This window comes from Pituophis catenifer, unplaced genomic scaffold (assembly GCF_029215685.1).
Source record: "Pituophis catenifer annectens isolate HBS135680 unplaced genomic scaffold, rPitCat1.0.hap2 SCAF_1, whole genome shotgun sequence".
Classification (NCBI taxonomy): Eukaryota; Metazoa; Chordata; class Lepidosauria; order Squamata; family Colubridae; genus Pituophis; species Pituophis catenifer.
Genome location: NW_027256881.1, coordinates 51,410,208 through 51,430,192, shown reverse-complemented (window position 1 = coordinate 51,430,192; position 19,985 = coordinate 51,410,208). Strand labels below are relative to the sequence as shown.

The 19,985-nt window shown below is 41.3% G+C and overlaps 1 protein-coding gene across 2 annotated transcripts in view; it reads left to right on the top strand.

The window, feature by feature from the left end:
- Window positions 1-14,582, top strand: part of NVL (nuclear VCP like) — a 59,900-nt gene extending 45,318 nt beyond the window's left edge. The window contains exons 20-23 of one of the 2 annotated variants that reach the window (XM_070949398.1): window positions 4,350-4,426; window positions 7,272-7,360; window positions 10,872-10,951; window positions 14,050-14,582. In XM_070949398.1, coding sequence (XP_070805499.1) covers window positions 4,350-4,426; window positions 7,272-7,360; window positions 10,872-10,951; window positions 14,050-14,094 — 291 coding nt within the window. In that variant the 3' untranslated portion in view covers window positions 14,095-14,582. Of the gene's footprint in view, window positions 1-4,349; window positions 4,427-7,271; window positions 7,361-10,850; window positions 10,952-14,049 lie in introns of both variants that reach the window. The other variant, XM_070949388.1, reaches the window with a different exon arrangement.
- Window positions 14,583-19,985: the final 5,403 nt, after the last annotated feature.

Genomic DNA, 19,985 nt, shown 5'->3' with positions numbered 1-19,985 from the left:
CAACCTTGTTCCCTCCACTTCTCTAGTTCATTTAGGGGCCCTAATTGATTCGGTACAGGGTAGGGTGTTTCTCTCCCCTGACCGTCAGAAGGGCTTAAGGGACTTGGTTTCTAGGATTGAAAGTTGCAGGTCTACTTCCCCTTATATTCTTTCTCAGCTATTGGGAAAGATGATTTCGGCCATTTCCATTGTTCCCTGGGCTCAGCTCCACGCCCAGGAACTTCAATGGTTTCTCTTGCCTCTACAGAAATCGGGCAAGGGCACATCAACCAGACCGGTTCCCGTCCCCTCCTCGGTACGCCGTTCCCTTCGGTTGTGGCGATCCCTGGCGATATCAGCAGGCTGTCTCTTCCTGGAACCTCAACGGGTGGTGGTAACATCCGACGCCAGTCTCCGGGGCTGGGGCGCCCATTGCCAAGGCCAACTTGCCCAGGGAACGTGGAGCGTAGCGGACTCTCTTCATCCAATCAACTGGTTGGAACTGCAAGCTGTCTTCCTGGCTCTCCGGGCGTTTCGCCATCTGATCTCCGGATCTCATGTGCTTGTGCTGACGGACAATGTGACTGCCAAGGCACATCTCAACAAGTTGGGCGGCACCAGATCCAAGGCTCTGTTATCTCTGGCCATGAGACTCGGCCTTTGGGCGGAACGTCATCTCGAGTCTCTACGGGCAGAACACATTTAAGGTGTCACCAATGCACAAGCAGATTGGCTGAGCCGTCAGGAGGTGGACAATGCGGAGTGGCGGCTTCATCCCAGGATCTTTCAATCCCTGGTCCATCTGTTCGGGACGCCAGTGGTAGACTTGTTTGCAACTCATGCCAATACTCAGCTGCCCCGTTTCTTTGCCTGGTTTCCGGAGCCTCAGGCAGAAGCCATCGACGCACTTCGGGCTCCGTGGCCGAAGGGCCTGTTGTACGCTTTCCCACCAACCTCCTTACTACCCAGGGTCATCCGCAGGATCCTGGACGAACGGGCAGAGGTGATTCTCTTGGCTCCTCATTGGCCGCGCAGAGCATGGTTTGCGGACTTAGTCTCCCTCTCTGTCGCCCCCTCCTGGCGCATTCCCTTCGAGGCGGACACTCTGACGCAAGAGGCACTGAGCCACCCGGACCGTCCTTGGCTCAGCTTGACCGCCTGGAGATTGAGTGGCTCACCCTGAAGAGTGCTCTCACCCCGGAAGATGTGATTCGGACGATCCAGGCGTCGAGACGCTCCTCCACTGACAGAATATATTCTGCGACTTGGCGGGCCTTCTGCTCATGGTGTGACCGGATTGGTGTGAATGTCCTCCAACCCTCTATTATGGACATCCTTGTCTTTCTCCAACGGGGTCTCTCTGATGGTCTCACCCCTAACACATTACGTCGCCAGGTGGCCGCCATTTCATCCGTACTTACCTGCGGTTCACTGTCGTCTCTGGCTCTACATCCTCTGATTAGGCGTTTTCTTCGGGGCGCAACAAACCTGTCTCCTCCGGTCCTGCATCGTTACCCGACCTGGGACCTTCCGTTGGTGCTTGAGTCCCTCATGGGTCCTCCGTATGAGCCTCTACAGACGGCTTCCCTACGGCTGCTGTCTTGCAAAGTCACCTTTTTGGTGGCAGTGACCTCAGCTCGCCGCATTTCGGAGGTAGCGGCTTTATCCATCCGAGCTGACCTCTGCGTGTTTCACGCGGACCGTGTTGTCCTCCGATTGGATCCTACTTTCGTGCCGAAGGTGAACTCCGTCTTCCATCGCGCACAAGAACTTATTCTGCCAAATTTCTGCCCGCGTCCTTCTCATCCCCGTGAGCGCCATTGGCACACTCTGGACATCCGGCGGTTTCTGCGAATTTACATCAAGCGGACTGCTACTATTCGCCATTCGGAAGCGTTATTTGTATCCTTCCTCCCAGTCTCGTTGGGTCTCAAGGTGTCTTCCTCTACTATAGGCCGCTGGATTCGTCAGACCATTGCTTCAGCTTATGACCTTCGTTCCTTGCCGCGGCCTTCTCGGGTAACGGCCCATTCCACATGTAGCGCAGCCACGTCGGCAGCCTGGGCTACGCAAGCCTCGTTGTTGGAGATTTGCCGTGCGGCTACCTGGACCTCGCCTGCACCGTTCATACGGCACTATAAACTGGACAAGTTTGCTTCGGCTGAAGCCGCCTTCGGTCGTCAGGTGTTACAACAGGTTGTGGCCAGTGATGTAGTTTCGGACCAGCCTGGCCCCTCCCAGACTTGGGGACAGTGAACTGGGGTATGTCCCATGCTGGCTGCTGTCTCCACCAAACAATGGAGAAGGGGCGTTGGTCCTACCTGACACGCTCCTTCTCGTTGTGTGGAGACAGCAGCCAGACCCTCCCTTTGCCTGTCTGGTCCTATTGGAGTCTTTCTTCTTGGTCTTTCCTTTCTGCCTACCCACACGCCGAGTCTGCCATTATAGTCCTTCACCAAAAGTTGGATCTGCCCGGCAACAAGGGCGGACTTTAACATAATTGGCTGACTCAGTCCTTCAGCTGATTGGGTGAGTGCTACCCATGCTGGCTGCTGTCTCCACACAACGAGAAGGAGCGTGTCAGGTAGGACCAACGCCCCTTCCACTGATTAATTGTTCTAACTGTCAGGAAATTTCTCCTTAGTTCTAAGTTGCTTCTCTTCTTGATTAGTTTCCACTCATTGCTTCTTCTACCCTCAGGTGTTTTGGAGAATAGTTTGACTCCCTCTTCTTTGTGGCAACCCCTGAGATATCAGAACACTGCTATCATGTCACTCCTAATCCTTCTTTTTATAAGACTAGACATAAATAGTTCCGTTCTTTATGTTTTATCCTCCAGTCCCCTAATTATCTCTGTTGCTCTTCTCTGCACTCTTTCTAGAGTCTCAACATCTTTTTTACATCGTGGCGACCAAAATTGGATGCAGTATTCCAAGTGTGGCCTTACCAAGGCATTATAAAATGGTATTAACACTTCACGTGATCTTGATTCTATCCCTCTGTTTATGCAGCCTAGAACTGTGTTGGCTTTTTTGGAAGCTGCAGCACACTGCTGGCTTATATTTAAGTGATTGTCCACTAGGACTCCCAAGATCCCTCTCACAGTCACCACTATTGAGCAAGGTACCACATATACTGTAAAATCAGTGAAAGGCAGTCCTGCAGATAAGCCAGGCATCTGTGAAAGTGATTAAATTAATGGAACAGTGAAATGCTATAGACATAGTGTACCTGGACAACAGGAAGGCATTTGACAAAGTAGATCACAGTGTACTTCTTGATAAGATAGAAAAATGTGAGATAGACAGTACCATGACCAGAATTGGTTGACCAACTGTACCCAATGTATAGTGTGTCAATGGAGGAAAACATATAGTGAGGTACACCTCAAACTTCTGTCTTGGGTACAGTACTCTTCAACATCCTCATAAATGATCTAGAGGAGGAGATTGAAGGGGTACTCATAAAATTTGCATTTTGCATTTTGTTTTTCTTGCCTAAATGTAGAACCTTAACTTTTTCACCATTGAATTTCATTTTGTTAAATATTCAAGTCTGTCAAGTTCCTTCTCTATCTTAAGCCTATCTTCCGGAGTGTTGGCTATTCCTGCTAGCTTGGTGTCGTTTGCAAATTTGATGTGTTCCCTATCTATCCCCTTGTCCAAATCATTGATGAATATGTACTGGGCCTAAAACAGAGCCCGGGGGTACCCCAATGAATACCCCCCTCCATGTAGATGCAGTTCCATTGAGGACTACACGTTGAGTGTGGTTGGTCAGCCAGTTACAAATCCATCTGGTGGTGATGCTGTCTAACCCACATTTTTCTATTTTATCAAGTTTTAGGTTATGGTCTACTTTGTCAAATGCCTTACTGAAGTCCAAGTAAATTATATTGACAGCATTCTCCTGGTCCACTAGTTTTGTCACTTTGTCAAAGAATGTAATAAGATTAGTCTGGCATGATCTGTTTTTGACAAACACATGTTGGCTTTTGGTTATTACTTGGTTTGCTTCTAGGTGTTCGCTGATTCGTTGCTTGATTATCTTTCCCAGAATCTTCTCTGGTATTAAGGCCAGGCTGATGAATCTGTAGTTTCCTGGGTCTATTTTTTTTTTCCTTTTTTGAATATGGGAACGACATCAGCTCTTTTCCAGTCCTCTAGCAGTTCCCCATTTATTTTTAAATAAATAAATAAATAAATAAATAAATAAATAAATAAATAAATAAATAAATAAATAAATAAATAATTTTTTTTATTTTATTTATATTAAATAATGTGGGCAGTTCCTACATTATTTAATATAAATCAAATTATGTGATTTCTCATATGTATCAAAGTTATTGAATGTCTTTTTTATGGTTACAGGATGGAACTGTACCCCCACTTGATATTGATGTGCACTTGGAAGAAATTGCTTACAATCCCTGCTGTGATTGCTTTACGTGAGTAATATCCTATTTGGAATCGGTTTTGAGAGCAGATAAAGGAACATGTATGTTCTGGAGCAGACCTGTTCGGAATTAATAGTTTGGTTAATTGCAGGGAAGAAGGATCATTTCCAGCATAGAACATGTGAGTCACAGGATCATATATGTATTATTCATGTACATGGCTGCATTAGTAGAATCTTGACTTTCCTTACATTTATATTGGAACTTTCAGCATGATTGTAGATGCTTGCTTACATTATAAACATTTAGTGCTCAAAATTAGAAACAAATATAATTGCAAATACAAGTGCAGAAATTTCTTAGTTTTTCAGTTCTTGGATCCTAGACCTTTTTTAAAAAAAATAAAATAAAATCCTTGAAGGTAGCCCGGCATTTAGGAGGTTATATTTCCTTACTTCCATCATAGAATTATATGTATATTTATTTCATTATGTCAGTATCAAACTATGTCAAAAGCACTTATTAAATAAGCTCTCCATACTGTTTCAAGACAAAAAAAATTCAGTAAAAACCATTGCATTTTTAAATTGCATTAATTTTTATTTTACAGGTTAATCTATTGGCATGTCAGCTTTAGACAAAAGAATGTTGGTTATTAATGATTTTAAGTGGGACAGAAGGCCTCCTTGTTTAAAAGTGGCAATTATTAAATTATTAGACCCCTACTTAAAACTTCAGCAGTAGCTCTCTCAGAGATCAGCTACTATAAGGATCATATCATAAGAAGGCCGTCACTTCTCCATTGGGGACAGTTCTGAAGAATAGAGATTATCTTGACTCATTTCAAAATGGCTTCAGAGCTTTAATGCAGTAGATTGCATTAAATGTGGTAGATTGATATCCCTTTATGTTCTGTAACTCTGTTTATAACATTCCCTTCCTCTATTTTCTCGAGAATGAAATCCATGCATGAGATGGATTAAATCGAGTCAGGGTAATTGGCCTAAACTTATCCAGCTGGCTTCTGTGCCTAAAACAAGATTAAAATTCCTAGTTTCTAGGCCAGCACCATAACTACCCTACTATAAAATGGCTCCGTTTGATATCGGTGAGCCTGATCTTTATTTGGATATTGTTGGGGAAGTATGATTCTACTGATTTGAAGATTGCTGTGGCATCTTTCTCCGATGCCTTTTTTTTTGTAAGCTAAATATACCAAATTCTTTAACTGTTCTTTATGGAGCTTGATTTCCAGAACCTTTACTATCTTGCTAACACTCCTATGAACTGACTTCAATTTGTCACTGTCCTTTTTCAATGATGGTGTCTAGAACCAGCCACAATATCCCAAATGGGATCTGATCAGGATAGAATAAAGTAGAACATTTGCTTCCACTCATGTGGACTCTGTGCTCTGGTTAATGCACTTCCCAATAGCGTTTCCTTTATTGTATCAGCATCACCCTGCTAGCTCATGTTTAGTATGTGGTTGCCAAGGACTTCAGTTCTCTTTCACATAAACTGCTGCCAGGTCAATCCTTCACTATCCTTTACTTGTGCTTTATATTTTTCCCACCCAGATCTCAACTCTTCATGTTGTATTAAATTCCATTCTATTTATTTCAGCCGGTTCCAGTCTTATCTAGGTCCGTGATGGCGAACCTATGGCACACGTGCCCAAAGTGGCACGCAAAGCCATGTCACCTGGCACGCACGGCATCGCCCATTCCTGTTCCGGGTTTCTGGAGTGCATATACGCGCAACGATTAGCTGACCTTTTTGCGTGTGGCAGTGCCAGAAACTGGAAGAGCTGGTCTTCCGTTTTCCTGCATGAGCATGTGCCCGGGGCAGCTGATTGCTGCAAGCGCATTCCACGCCAGAAACTCGGAAGACTAGCTGACTAGCGTGGGCCAGAAACCAGAAATTCATTTTCAGGCATGCGCATGCGTCATTGGCAGCTCCTCTTCTGGGTTACGGCCCAGACAAGTGCTTGAAGTGCACACACGCGCACACGCTCCCTTTTTTGGCACTCAGTGCCGAAAAGGTTTGCCATCACTGATCTAGGTCTTTCTGAATCTTCTGTCCCTTGTTTAAAGTATTAGCCATCCATTCAAGTTTTCTGTCATTTGCAAAGTCTGAACTCTCAAGCTGCTGATAAAAATGTTAAACAGCACATGACGTATGATATGGCCCTGTGGCACACACACCCTTGATAATCTAATGTGTTTATCTGGGATTGATTTTGATTTTGGATCTACAGTGACCCAGATATTTCAGTTACTACAGAAGGTAGCAGGCAGATTGGTCTCTGGAAAAGTAGCGTTTTATCTGTGCTACAACCATTTACAATGTCTGCCAGGTTATCTCAATGCAATATAGAATTCAACCCCATTGGATGTATTGGATTCATGTAACAACCATGTGGTTCACTTAGCCATGTGATTTGCTTAATGGCCATGGTGACTGGTTCTATGACAATTGTAAAATTGAGTCATGTCACATGGTACCTCAACTTATGACCACAACTTTTGACTGAAATTCCGTATGAATTTCCAAATTAATAATTCAGTTTTAAGTTTATCTGCCTATCTTGGAAAGCAGTAACAGATTTTAAATGTCTGTTGAACAACTTCTTAAAAGGATAGGTTGTTACCATTGAATACTAGCAATTATTTGGCTATGTTTTTGTCAGTGGTGGACTGTAAATTTTTTAACAACTGGTTCTCTGCCCTAATGACTGGCTGGGTGGGCGTGGTTGGCTGAGCATGTGACTGAGTGGGCATGGCCAACTCAACTGGGTGGGTGTAGCCAACCCCCAGGTGGGATTTGCTGGTTCACCAAACTCTGCAGAATCGTAACAACCAGTGCTTTTCTTTTCTTTTTTTTTTCTTTATAGAGGAGCAGATCTTTCAGCTCTAGTGCGAGAAGCTTCTGTTTGTGCCCTAAAACAGCAAATGACAATGTTCAGTCCTGCAAACAAGAACAGTAAGAAGGGGGAAATGGCATATTATAACTTAAGGCAGATTTTCTTAATGACCAGATGTTTAAGAACCTTTGCATGTTTTCATTATTTTATTTCAGAGTTCCCACAGTGCAGAATTGCTATATGATTGCTCTAAACTAAAGACACACTAAAAACAGTGAAAGGAAGTTGTTAATTAAAGGTTTGGTAGGCATGAAAATGTTATTTTTTTTTTATCTACACTGGGTTGTCTAGCACTATAATATTTATTTATTTATTTATTTATTTATTTATTTATTTATTTATTTATTGATTGATTTATTGATTGATTGATTGATTGATTGATTGATTGATTGATTGATTGATTGGTTCGATTTATATGCCGCCCTTCTCCGGAGACTCAGGGCGGCTTACAATGCGTTAAGCAATAGCCTTCATACTTTTGTATATCCCTGCTTAGTACGACTTTCGCTCCCCCCCCCCCAAGCGGTGTTCTTTTTATACAAAGTCAGCTTATTGCCCCCACAATCCAGGTCCTCATTTTACCTACCTCGGAAAGATGGAAGGCTGAGTCAACCTTGATCCTGGTGAGATTTGAACTTGCAGTAATTGCAGGCAGCTGGCAGTTAAGTGCTACTTAACAGCACTTTAGTCTGCTGCGCCACGAAGGAAAAAAAGGGGAAAATATCCAAAATACTGAAATGTGCATTGGTATTTCAAGACTAAGAAGCTAATGTTTAAAGGCAGGCTAGAAAAGAGTTGAGCGTGAAATATTGGACAGCCTTCAGCGGTCAAAACACTACAGATAGCCCTCAATTTATGACCCCAATTGAGCCCAAAATGTATGTTATTAAGTGAGAAATTTGTTGAGTGAGCTTTGCCCCATATTACAACTTTTCTTGCCACATTTGTTAAGTGAATCACTGAAGTTGTGAAATTAGTAACATGGTTCTTAAGTGAATCTGGCTTCCCCATTGACTTTGCTTGTCAGAAGGTTGCAAAATGACCTCAGGATACTGCAACCATCATAAATGTGAGTCAGTTGTCAAGCATCTGAATGTAAATCACGTGACCATGGGGATGCTGTAACGGTCCTAAGTGTGAAAATGGTCATAAGTCACTTTTTTCAGTGCTGTTGTAACTTCAAATGAGAAAGAGAGAGCCTGGTGGCTCAGCAGACTGATAGCATTGTGATTAACACCAGCTGTCTGCAATTACTGTAAGTTTAAATCTCACCAGGCTCAAGGTTGACTCAGCCTTCCATCCTTTCTAAGGTAGGTTAAATGAGGACCCAGTTTGTGGGGGCAATAAGCTGACTTTGTATAAATATACAAAAGTATAAAGGCTATTGCTTAACGCATTGTAAGCCGCCCTGAGTCTCCAGAGAAGGGCGGCATATAAATCAATTTTTTTTAAAAAAGGTCACTAAATGAACTATTTTAAATCGAGGACTACCTATAGACAGTCTGGAATTTAACTGAACTCGGGATGTGATTTAGAATAAAATACACTGATAAGTAGAACTCTCTTTGGTACAAGAAAAAACAGAAATGCAGTTGAAATTTCAGTCTGGCATGCAAGAGTTGCTCTTGCTAAATAGAAACTTGAGCAAGCAGTATAATTCAAGCAAACTTTTCCATTTCTGTCTCTTTTCTACCAATCATTAATAAACAAATCTATGGTAATGTTTACTAGAAGCTTTGTGAAATAATCCTGGTGATGCATGACACTAATATAATTGCCTCTTTTGTTTGTAGACACTGTAGAGCAAGGAAGAACCAGGAGGTTATAGAAACTAAATTACTCTCACTTAAATATTTTCAAGCAGTTTCCTCTCAATATGATCTACATATAAGTAATTTGGATTCAGTTTCAAACAATATGACATCTGTTTTCAGATTTAAGATTGAAGACAAATCACAAAGTGAAGAGGATTAACTAGTTCTTTACTTTTCATTAATGCCAACAGATCAAAAATTTATTTCCACAATTTACATTCTATAGTAATGCACTGCTTTTAAAGATTAGGTTTTAAATTAATTAAAAGGAAACGCTGACTGTACTGTTTTGTTATGACGGTTTTAACTGGGTTTGATCTAATGAACATCTTCCGATGTTTTTGTGGGTGTGTTTGTATCAAAAACAGTGTTTTCCAAATTGCACTTGTGCCTCTGGTTTTCTTGCTACATTTCATTTTTTGTAGGCAAACTCTATGAAGAATAGAATAAGGTTAATTGGTTTAGCTGGGAATGGAGAGTTGGATTAGATTAGAAATAATCATATCATTGCAGGTAGTCCTTGACTTACAACCACAGTTGCAACCAAAATAACCATTACTAAGTAAGGCGGTTGTTAAGTGAGTTATGTTCAATTTTAAGACCTTTTTTGCCAGTCGTTAAGCAAATCACTGCTATTGCTAAGTAACTCTAACTCTGACTTTGCTTATTGACTTTGCTTGTCAGAAGCCAACTGAGGTCACAAATGGCGATCACACGATCCCAGGGTGCTGCAACCATTGTAAATACGTTGCAAATATGCTGCTTGCCATGCACCTGAATTTTGGACAGATGGTCATAGGATGCTGTGTTAGTCATAAGTGCGAGACCAGTTGTCACTAACTTTTTTCAGTGCTGTTGAAACTTCGAACAATCATTAAACAACTGGTTGTAAGTTGAGGGCTATTTATACTATTTTCACTCATGGAGTTTTATGTATAAATAAGCCTTTATAAAGTGCCAGTTAATAGGCAAAAGCTAAGAATTCCAAACAAGGTAGCCATAGACCCTATGATAAAAAAGGAAAAAAATACATTAGTATTAATTTTAAAAACCAACCCTGGTTTTATCATCTTTTAGCTGATGGTGATATTAAAATCCTGTGGTGAGTTATTTATTAAATATATCCTTATTTTTTAATGGAAGAAGGAGAAAGGGCACATGCTACTTAACTATGTTTCAGTGCTCTCTTAATATATAATCCAGGGCAAAGTCTTTTAGGCACTTTTGAGCAAACAGCTGCCCTCATTGAAGAGCCAGTGGAAAATAGTCGTTTCTGAAAATGGATGCTGTTTCTTTCCAGTGCCTGTAGTTCATTACATAGTGTAACTCAACTCTTGCAGAGTGCTTGAAATAACTGTGAATTCAAGATTCTCACCTCTTTAAGCAGAAGACTGTAGAAGAATGGATACTGAATTAGTTGTATGCAAAATTTTCAAACTTCTTGATTTTGGCCTTCTCTTGATAAATCTTATAAACAGAATTGATCAGGGGATATTTCCCATTGAATTAGACCTGAGGACGCACTCTAGCAAATTAGAGGGTTTTTTCAACAACTTCATAACTCTAGCAAATAAACATGGAAATGCACGAAAAATAAGTAGAGAGAAAAAAATAGTTCTGTGGCAAATTGTCTTATTAATTATTAAAGAACTTCTTGTTTCTCCTTCCATTCTTAATATTTTGTTGATCAATATACATTTTATTTTATCAAAGTTATCATTTTCTTCAATTATAGTAAGTGTTTCTTGTACTGCAGTCTTCACAGGGGAAATTAGAGTTGGCAAAATACATTTTGAAGAAGCTTTTAAGAAAGTGAAATCCTCTATAACTCCAAAGGTAAATACTTTTAAATTTTCAGTTGGTGACCCAGATTGTTCATAGAACATTGTAAAGAAATATGCATGGCCCAGAGCTTTATACTTCTTTAAAATCTCATATACCCCGTTTCTCCCAAAATGAGACATCCCCTGATAAACCCAATCGGGCTTTTGAGCGCATGACAATAAGGCCAAGTGCTTATTTCAGGGTTCAAAAAAAACATAAGAAAGGGTCTTATTTTCAGGAAAACACAGTAATATGCCATAGATCAACTTTGAGTGAAATATAAAATGCACCAAATATCTTAATTGTTCAAAGTATGCTGCCTTTATTCACTTAAGACTTTCACCCGATGCCACACCATTTTTTTCCCAACTGTACTGGTGGTAAGTATGACTATTGCAGAAATGTTTTAGGAAGGAAGATGTGGTTTTTGAAAGGATTATTATTATGCTAAATTCCCAATACAGGTAATCTTCAGTTCTTAATAATTGGGACTGAAATTGCATTGCTAGGTGATGCAGTTATAAAATGCTACATCACATGACTGCACCACTTAGCAATAATTCTAACATGCTTGGTTAGAATTAAGCAAATTATCATAGGTCCTTAAACAAAGACACCATGTTTGCTGGCTTCCCCATTGACTTTGCTTGTTGGAAGCCAGCAAAGGTCACAAATGATGACTGTGGGATGCTGCAACATTCACAATCATGTGATGCAAGGACACTGTGACAAGCAGAATTCTGAAGACCAGGTTATAAGTACTGCTTGTTCAGTACCATTGCAAGTTCAAACAATCGCTGAATGAGTGGTTGTTAAGGAAAGAGCACCTTAATCCCAACAAAATATAACAGAAGCAAACAAGGACTTTTCAAGATTATCACTTTCTATCAATGGAAAATGATGTTCTCCAGAACTGTTTCAAAACTTCTAGCCTGAACATTGGCAAGTAATGTTCTTGTAACATACTGCTCAGAAAAATAAAGGGAACACAAGCAGAAGACATCTGAGATCTGAATGAATGAAATAGCCTTATTAAATACTTTGTTCTTTACAGACAGTAGTTTATATACTGCTCAAACAACTAAAGGGAACACAAAACTACTGTCTGTAACGAACGAAGTATTTAGTAAGGCTATTTCATTTATTCAGATCTCAGATGTCTTCTGCTTGCGTTCCCTTTATTTTTTTGAGCAGTGTATTTTGTAAGTTACTCCATTTATCAGAGTTTTATTATGCTTTTGCACCTGTTAACAATTAGACATTATTCTAGCCTTTTGTTCAGCAAATCTTCTAGAACTATTTTTCTATTCCAGCCAGCTCTTGTCTCTCATTCCTCAATGTTAATAACCAGAACTAGCATTTTCTTAACAATTGTTCATTTTTACTCATCTCAATTTCCTTTATTACTATTATTCCATCCTAGCAAATATTTCTATAATTCAAAAGGGAAAGCCCAAATATCTACACTCTCTCTCTCTCTCCTCTCTCTCTCTCTCTCACTCACTCACTCATTCACTCACTCACTCACACATCTATCTATCTATCTATCTATCTATCTATCTATCTATCTATCTATCTATCAGAAATGTAACAATCTTCCAGAATCACTGCAGCAATCCATACTAAATACAATGTATATGTGTTCACAGTAACTCAGACTGATTGGAGTAGTTGAATTTTGAATTATAATCAATTACCCGTACATTCCATTACATTTCATTAGAAACTCTGATGTGTGTATGTGGGCAAGAGGTTTATGTGATGTGATAAATACCAAATATAAAATAGCAACCAAATACATAACATAACAAAACAAGTCACAAAGTATCTCTCATTCAACTGGCCTCAATGCCTGAAAGAAGAACCAGATCTTAACAGCTTTTTTACAGGCGAGTAAAGTTGGAACTTTTATATCGGGGTGGGGGGGGGGCAGATTGTTTCAGAGGGCAGAAGCAACCACAGAAAAGGCATGCTTCATAGATCCCATAAGATGACAAGATTTAAAAGAACCTGGCTGCATGCCCTGCCTATGGGATCATGTAGGATGCGCAGTCGTTCTTAGAAGGCAGTCCTTCAAGTAACCTATTCCTAGGCTTTCATCATCATCTTCATTTTAGCCATTGTCTGTCCATTGCAGGATGAAGGCCTTTTTCACATGTTTCATTTCCGGGCTTTATACCGTGTTTCCCTGAAAATAAGACCCTGCCTTATTTTATTTTTTTTGAACCCTGAAATAAGCGCTTGGCCTTATTGCCATGCGTTCAAAAGCCCAATTGGGCTTATTATCAGGGGATGTCTTATTTTGAGGGAAACAGGATATATCCCAGATCTGAGGGACACAAAATCTAGATTTTGGCAAGATTGAGCCACAACCTGTTCTTTCCCATCCAATTATTGGAAAGAACCTCAGTAACTTCACTTGGGCAGCTGAGGACAGAAATTATAACTGAGTATCATTCACATATCGGTGGTACTACACCAAACCAACAGACGACTACCCCCAGTGACTTCATGTAGATATTGAAAGTTGGGGGGTGGGGTGGGCAGAGGACATGACTGTCAGTTGCAAGACACGGTGTTAGGAAAGCCTGATGTGGATATTTATTTTTTTTAAATCCCTTCAGTTCCTCACATGATGAGTTTGCACGAAATTGCTGATCTCAACACTTCACCCCCAGCGCTTAGCTCTCTTAATATTGACTTCTGAATTAAATTATAGCAATCTTTTGCATTGTGATTACAGTTCTACTTTGCCTGGTTTCTTTTAAGTAGCTTTTTAACAGAACAATGCAAAATATATTATAGAGCTTGTCTTGAAGTAAGGAAGCAGAGCATGCTGACAATAGGAACTGCTTAGACAGCAATATGCATATTTTAATCTACTGATGTAACAGTGTAATACCAGTTTATAAAAGGGGGGAAAAAGCAAATTATACTCTAAAAATGCTTACCTTTCCCTTTGCTTCATCTTCCAAATGGATAGCCAAATCATTGCCAACACATGATTATATATTTCTTCCTGGAGCAAAGTTAAAATAATTACTAGCGCTTTAAAGTATTGCATTATTAAAGGAGTTTTCAATTTTTCCTTCATTTATTGCCATTATTAGGACCAAATAATGTATGAAGAGCTGCGCCAATCATTGAACCGGTGATACTTGGATGACACAGAAGACTCCTAACGCTTGCCATGCATTCTCCTGATCCTGTTTTCCAGAAAACCTTTTGGGATATAGGACATGATCTCAGTTTTGTATGCCTATAATTTCAGAATTGTTGAACTTCTTTTAAAGGATTAATATGTTAATGTATAAGCTAGCTCTTCCTTTAGCAGCAGGGCTCTTTCAAAAGCCATCTCTGTGATAGAGCTCTCTGCCTGATATCAGGCGATCCAAGTCCTGAAAGACTATTTGAATGCCTAGGAATCTGTTGCCAAATAGCACAGTACACTTAGTAAGTGAATCAGTGATTTGCTATAAACTATGCAAGACCCCACTATCTATATTTCAAGTAAAAGAAAATACAAAGTAGTCAGGCATTATAACCTTCCCATGTAAGATCATTCGCACTTGTATGTGGTGTTAGATGATATAATAAACCAAGCTCATCACAAGTATCTATCATTTTAAGATTTTTTTTCCTTTGGTGTTAACAGTGCAAGCATAAAATATTTTTATTTAAAGTTTCTTGTTGATTATTCACTTTCTAAAGAGGGTATCTAAGGGACTGGTTTGGACAAAACTCAGCAGCACTTTTTCATGCGGCTGCTGGTTAAAATAGGATCGCCAACATGATCACCAATGTCTGATGACAGATATGGCACAAGAAGAAGAGAGCGAGCATTGAATGTAGATCATGGAATAGTGTGGGTGACTGAAACATACTATCTTTTAAAGCTTGCCAAGGGCCACATATTTAATTTTAATTTAATTTAATTTAATTTCCAATTTATATACCGCCCTTCTCCCTGAGGACTCAGGGCGGTGTACAGCCAAGATAAAAAACATAGAATACAAATATTAAAACATTTCAAAATATATATAAATTTTGGCCCGAAAGTTAAGAATCACAGACTAATTAAAAGAATTTAAAAATTTTAAAAATTTCTTCTTAAGCCAACCCAGCTTGCTGAAAAAGATAGGTTTTCAGGGAACGACGGAAGGCATTGAGGTCCTGGATTCTTCTTATCTCCGGGGGCAACTGATTCCAGAGGGTGGGAGCCCCCACAGAAAAGGCCCTCCCCCTGGGGGCCACCAGCCTACATTGTTTGGCTGATGGCACCCTGAGGAAGCCCTCTCTGTGGGAGCGCACGGGTCGATGGGAGGTCATCGGTAGCAGCAGTCGGTCTCGGAGATAGCTAGGCCCTATGCCATGGAGCGCTTTAAAGGTGATAACCAACACCTTGAAGCGCACCCGGAAGACCACCGGGAGCCAGTGCAGCTCGCGCAGGAGCGGTGTTACATGGGAGCGCCATGTTGCTCCCATCACTACCCGCGCTGCTGCATTCTGGACCAGTTGGAGCCTCCGGGTGCTCCTCAAGGGGAGCCCCATGTAGAGAGCGTTGCAGTAGTCAAGGCGAGAGGTGACGAGGGCGTGAGTGACTGTGCACAAGGAATCCCGATCAAGAAAGGGCCGCAACTGGCGAATCAGGCGAACCTGATAAAAGGTCCCCCTGGTAACAGCCGTCAGATGTTCCTCCAAAGACAGCTGCCTATCCAGGAGGACTCCCAGATTGCGAGCCCTTTCAGTGGGGGCCAAAGACTCGCCCCCAATAGTCAGTGATGGAGTCAACTGACTATATCGGGATGCCGGGAGCCATAGCCACTCAGTCTTGGAAGGGTTGAGCCTGAGCCTGTTCCTCCCCATCCTGATCCGGACAGCCTCCAGGCACTGGGACATCACTTCAAGGGCATCGTTGGGGTGGCCTGGGGTGGAGATGTACAGCTGGGTGTCATCAGCGTACTGGTGGTATCTCACCCCAAAGCCACGGATGATCTCGCCCAGCGGCTTCACATAAATGTTGAACAGAAGGGGCGAGAGGACTGACCCCTGAGGCACCCCACAAACAAGGCGCCTCGGGGTCGACCTCTGCCCCCCTGCCAACACTGACTGTGACCAGTCGGAGAGATAGGTGGAGAACCACCGCAGAACGGTGCCCCCACTCCCAACCCCTCCAACTGGCGCAGCATGATACCATGGTCGATGGTATCAAAAGCCGCTGAGAGATCTAACAGGACCAGGATAGAGGAGCAACTCCTATCCCGAGCCCTCCAGAGATCATCCACCAATGTGACCAATGCCGTTTCTGTGCTGTGCCCAGGCCTGAAGCCGGACTGGAGCGGATCCAGATAGACAGCTTCATCCAGGTACCCAGGAAGCTGTCGCACCACCACACTCTCAACAACCTTCGCCAAGAAGGGAAGGTTGGAGACCGGACGGTAGTTAGCCAAAACAGCCGGATCCAGAGCAGGCTTCTTTTTTTTTTTTTTTTTTAATTTGATTTATATGCCGCCCTTCTCCGGAGACTCAGGGCGGCTTACAGTGCATTAAGCAATAGCCTTCATACTTTTGTATATTTATACAAAGTCAGCTTATTGCCCCCACAAACTGGGTCCTCATTTAACCTACCTTAGAAAGGATGGAAGGCTGAGTCAACCTTGAGCCTTGGAGAGATTCGAACCAGCAGTAAATTGCAGGCAGCTGTGTTAATAACAGGGTGCTTTAAACCACTGTAGTACCAAGGCTCTTGAGGAGGGGCCTCACCACCGCCTCTTTCAAGGTGGATGGCAAGACACCCTCACTCAAGGAAGCGTTGATAATCCCCTGGAGCCAGCTTCGTGTAACCTCCCGGGAGGTCAGCACCAACCAGGAGGGACATGGGGCGTGAGTGCAAATTGAAGCTCAGCATTAGCACAGTTTTGCCCTTCATCACCTCTGCTATTGATATTTTCCAGAAAAAATCTATGTAATTTTTCCTTTCAACTATTTTTTCTCTTTTGATATTTTGATACATAAAATACTGGAGAATACAGCATTCACATGAAACTTACAATCCTGCCTGACCATTTATTCTTGCTAGATTAGGCTGGAACTAAGCAGCAGGTATGTAATTTGAATTAGGATCAAATGTATGACATTCTGAAAGGATGCATGGCCAAATTGTTGTTTTTTGAGAATAGCAGTTTTATTCATTAATAAAGAGGAAGGAGTTATGTTGTGATCTTGTACCTGACTATCAGATGCTGAGGGACTAGCTTCACTGTGGGCAGCTATAACATTGCAGTCTTAACATTCAAGTCTATGTTTGCATGTTCAGAAGAACAAACCCAGTCTTTACAATGGTACTGCTATCCAGGAAAATAGCTAGAAGATAATCCGTCCCAGTTCCATTTTTCATTAGTGACTCTTGGTGGAACCCAGCCCTTACTATGGTCTTAGAAAAAGTTTCTGTCATAAAATATTTTCTTGAGTGTCTTCATTCTCCTCTGTGTCTTGTTATTGAATAACTTTGAGAGGGTATAGAAAACAGCTGTTTAACAGCACTTAACAGCCCCCCTGCCAACACAAACTGCGACCGGTCGGAGAGAAAGGAGGAGAACCACCGCAACACAGTGCCTCCCACCCCCAACTCTTCCAGCCGGTGCAGCATGATACCATGGTCGATGGTATCAAAAGCCGCTGAGAAATCTAATAGGACCAGAACAGAGGAATAACCCCTGTCCCGAGCCCTCCAGAGATCATCCACCAACGCGACCAATGCCGTTTCCGTGCTGTGCCCAGACCTGAAACCCGACTGGAACGGATCTAGATAGGATGTTTCCTCCAGGAATTGTGGAAACTGTTGCGCGACCACACTCTCAACAACCTTCGCAATGAAGCGTGTCACATATAAGTGACACAAAGTAAATAAGTGACACAAAGTGTGACACAAAGTGACACAAAGTAAATCTTTGTACTTCAATTATCAACATGAGTTTTCTTTTATATATTGTGATGCAATGCAATGTAACTAAATTTAAATAATCCTAAAAAGGTCAATTTTAACATAAAACATAATAAAATGTAAGCCTTTTTAAATAATTTGATGCTAAACAGCTAGAAGTTGCTTTTGCCAACTATGGGTCACTTAATTTCCTAGAGCTCTTCATGTTAGTTAAGAACTATAATGAAATGATGTCGCACAGGGGTGTCAAACTGGTGGCCTGCGGGCCAGATGTGTCATGCGCAGGCCATGCCCACCCTGGCTCCGTAAAGGCAAAAAATGTCACATGACGTGATTGAGTTTGACACCCATGATGTAGCACCTTGGAGTCTGGTGCCCTCTGAGCATCGTTACCTGCTTACAAATGTTACCCAGCTAGGTAAACATCTTTACTGCGAGAATGGAATGGGGTTTGCTCTGTTTATATAAAGATAGCACCATTGTTGAAACTAAGCAACAAAATATTTCCTCCTCAAAATAACCAATAGAATTCTGGTAAATCAAGGATCATTTGCAAAACTTCTACAGCATATTAACTTCACTTCAGATGCTGGTAGCAGTTATGAGACTATTTGCCCTCTCCAGGAGTATAGGCATGGATTCGATCGAATAAATAACGAACCCAACACTGAGAAGAAAAAACATGTATTGCAAACAATGGAAAAGTAGTTCTTTTACAGAAGTTGGGAGCTACAAGGCAGGAAGGTCTGGAGATCTGATTTGCTGACCAGTGTACCAGGAGCTGTTTCTATTGTTAGGCAGAACCAGACTTTTCAGTTCATTGTTAAAGGAGATGGAATATTGGAGCCATCAGCTGAGAGAGGATGGATCTTTAGGAAATTTTTAGGTTTCAGTTTCCTTGTTTAAGAGTGCCCTTGGGCTACACTATTTGCTGGTGAGGCAGCTTCTATTCTATGGTTTGGGTGGGCTTGTAGGGGGACTGTCTGGAGGCGAGGAGGATCAGTTTGGGTTTGATAGGATTGGAGAAGGTGATGAACTGGGTTTGACCCTGATCACGTCCAAAAGACTTTGGGAAAAGAATGCAGCCTCCAGTTTGTTAAGATATATTTTTCTCCTACACAAGTATTTATATTGGCTGACAAATTAGAAAATATATTTGATGTCACTTTACACCCTTAAGAATCTATCTCTGCCTATAGTTCAATCAATGCAACAATTATAAAAGTCAACTATAATTTAGCATTACTCCTCCCAATTACAGTTGCCTGAACCACAAAATGGGTGGCAAATTGAAAACTAAATATTTTAAAGCTACTAAATAAAATGCTTTATTTTTATGCTAATTTTTGTGCATTAAATGTATTTGAGTTTATTGATAAAAAATTCAAAAGATGGACAGATGCAGTTATATGACTTCTGCAAATAAAAAATACATAATGTGATATGGTCTGTGCTACTCATAACTTAAGAAAAGTTCTTGGGGTCATAGTGGATAACTTTGTGAAAATGTGAGCAAGACAAAGCAACTGTGAAAAAGGAAATTCCATGCGAGACATCATTAGGAAATGGATTGAATATAGAAATATCAACATTGTACTGCCATTATACATACTGTATCTATGATGTGCCCACTTCTGCAAAACTCTGTCCAGTTATGGACCTTAAGATATAAGGGAAAGTGCAGAAGGGAGCCACCATAATGTCAGGGATCTTAAATATCTTCCCTGTAAGAAAAGCTGGAATGTTTGGTGTACTTTAGAGAGGGGAAAAACCTGAACGTAACAAAGTTGATTGAGAACATGGCAAAGGTGAATCAAATAATTCATGACATAGAAAAGTGGACAAGAATCATTCTTACGACACTAGGATCATGGGTCATTTAATGAAGCTGATTGGAAAAAGATTAAAAACAGATAAAAAGCAGTTCTTCACACACTGTGTAACTTGTGGTAATTAATACGATGCAGAATGTTGGCCTATAACAGGCTTTGGCTTTATCCAGTATTGCTGTTCTTGGGAAACAACAGCTTTCCTAATCAATTTGTTATATTACATATGTCACCTTGTGAACCTCCATTTTGTGTTCAAAAATCAAAATGTAAT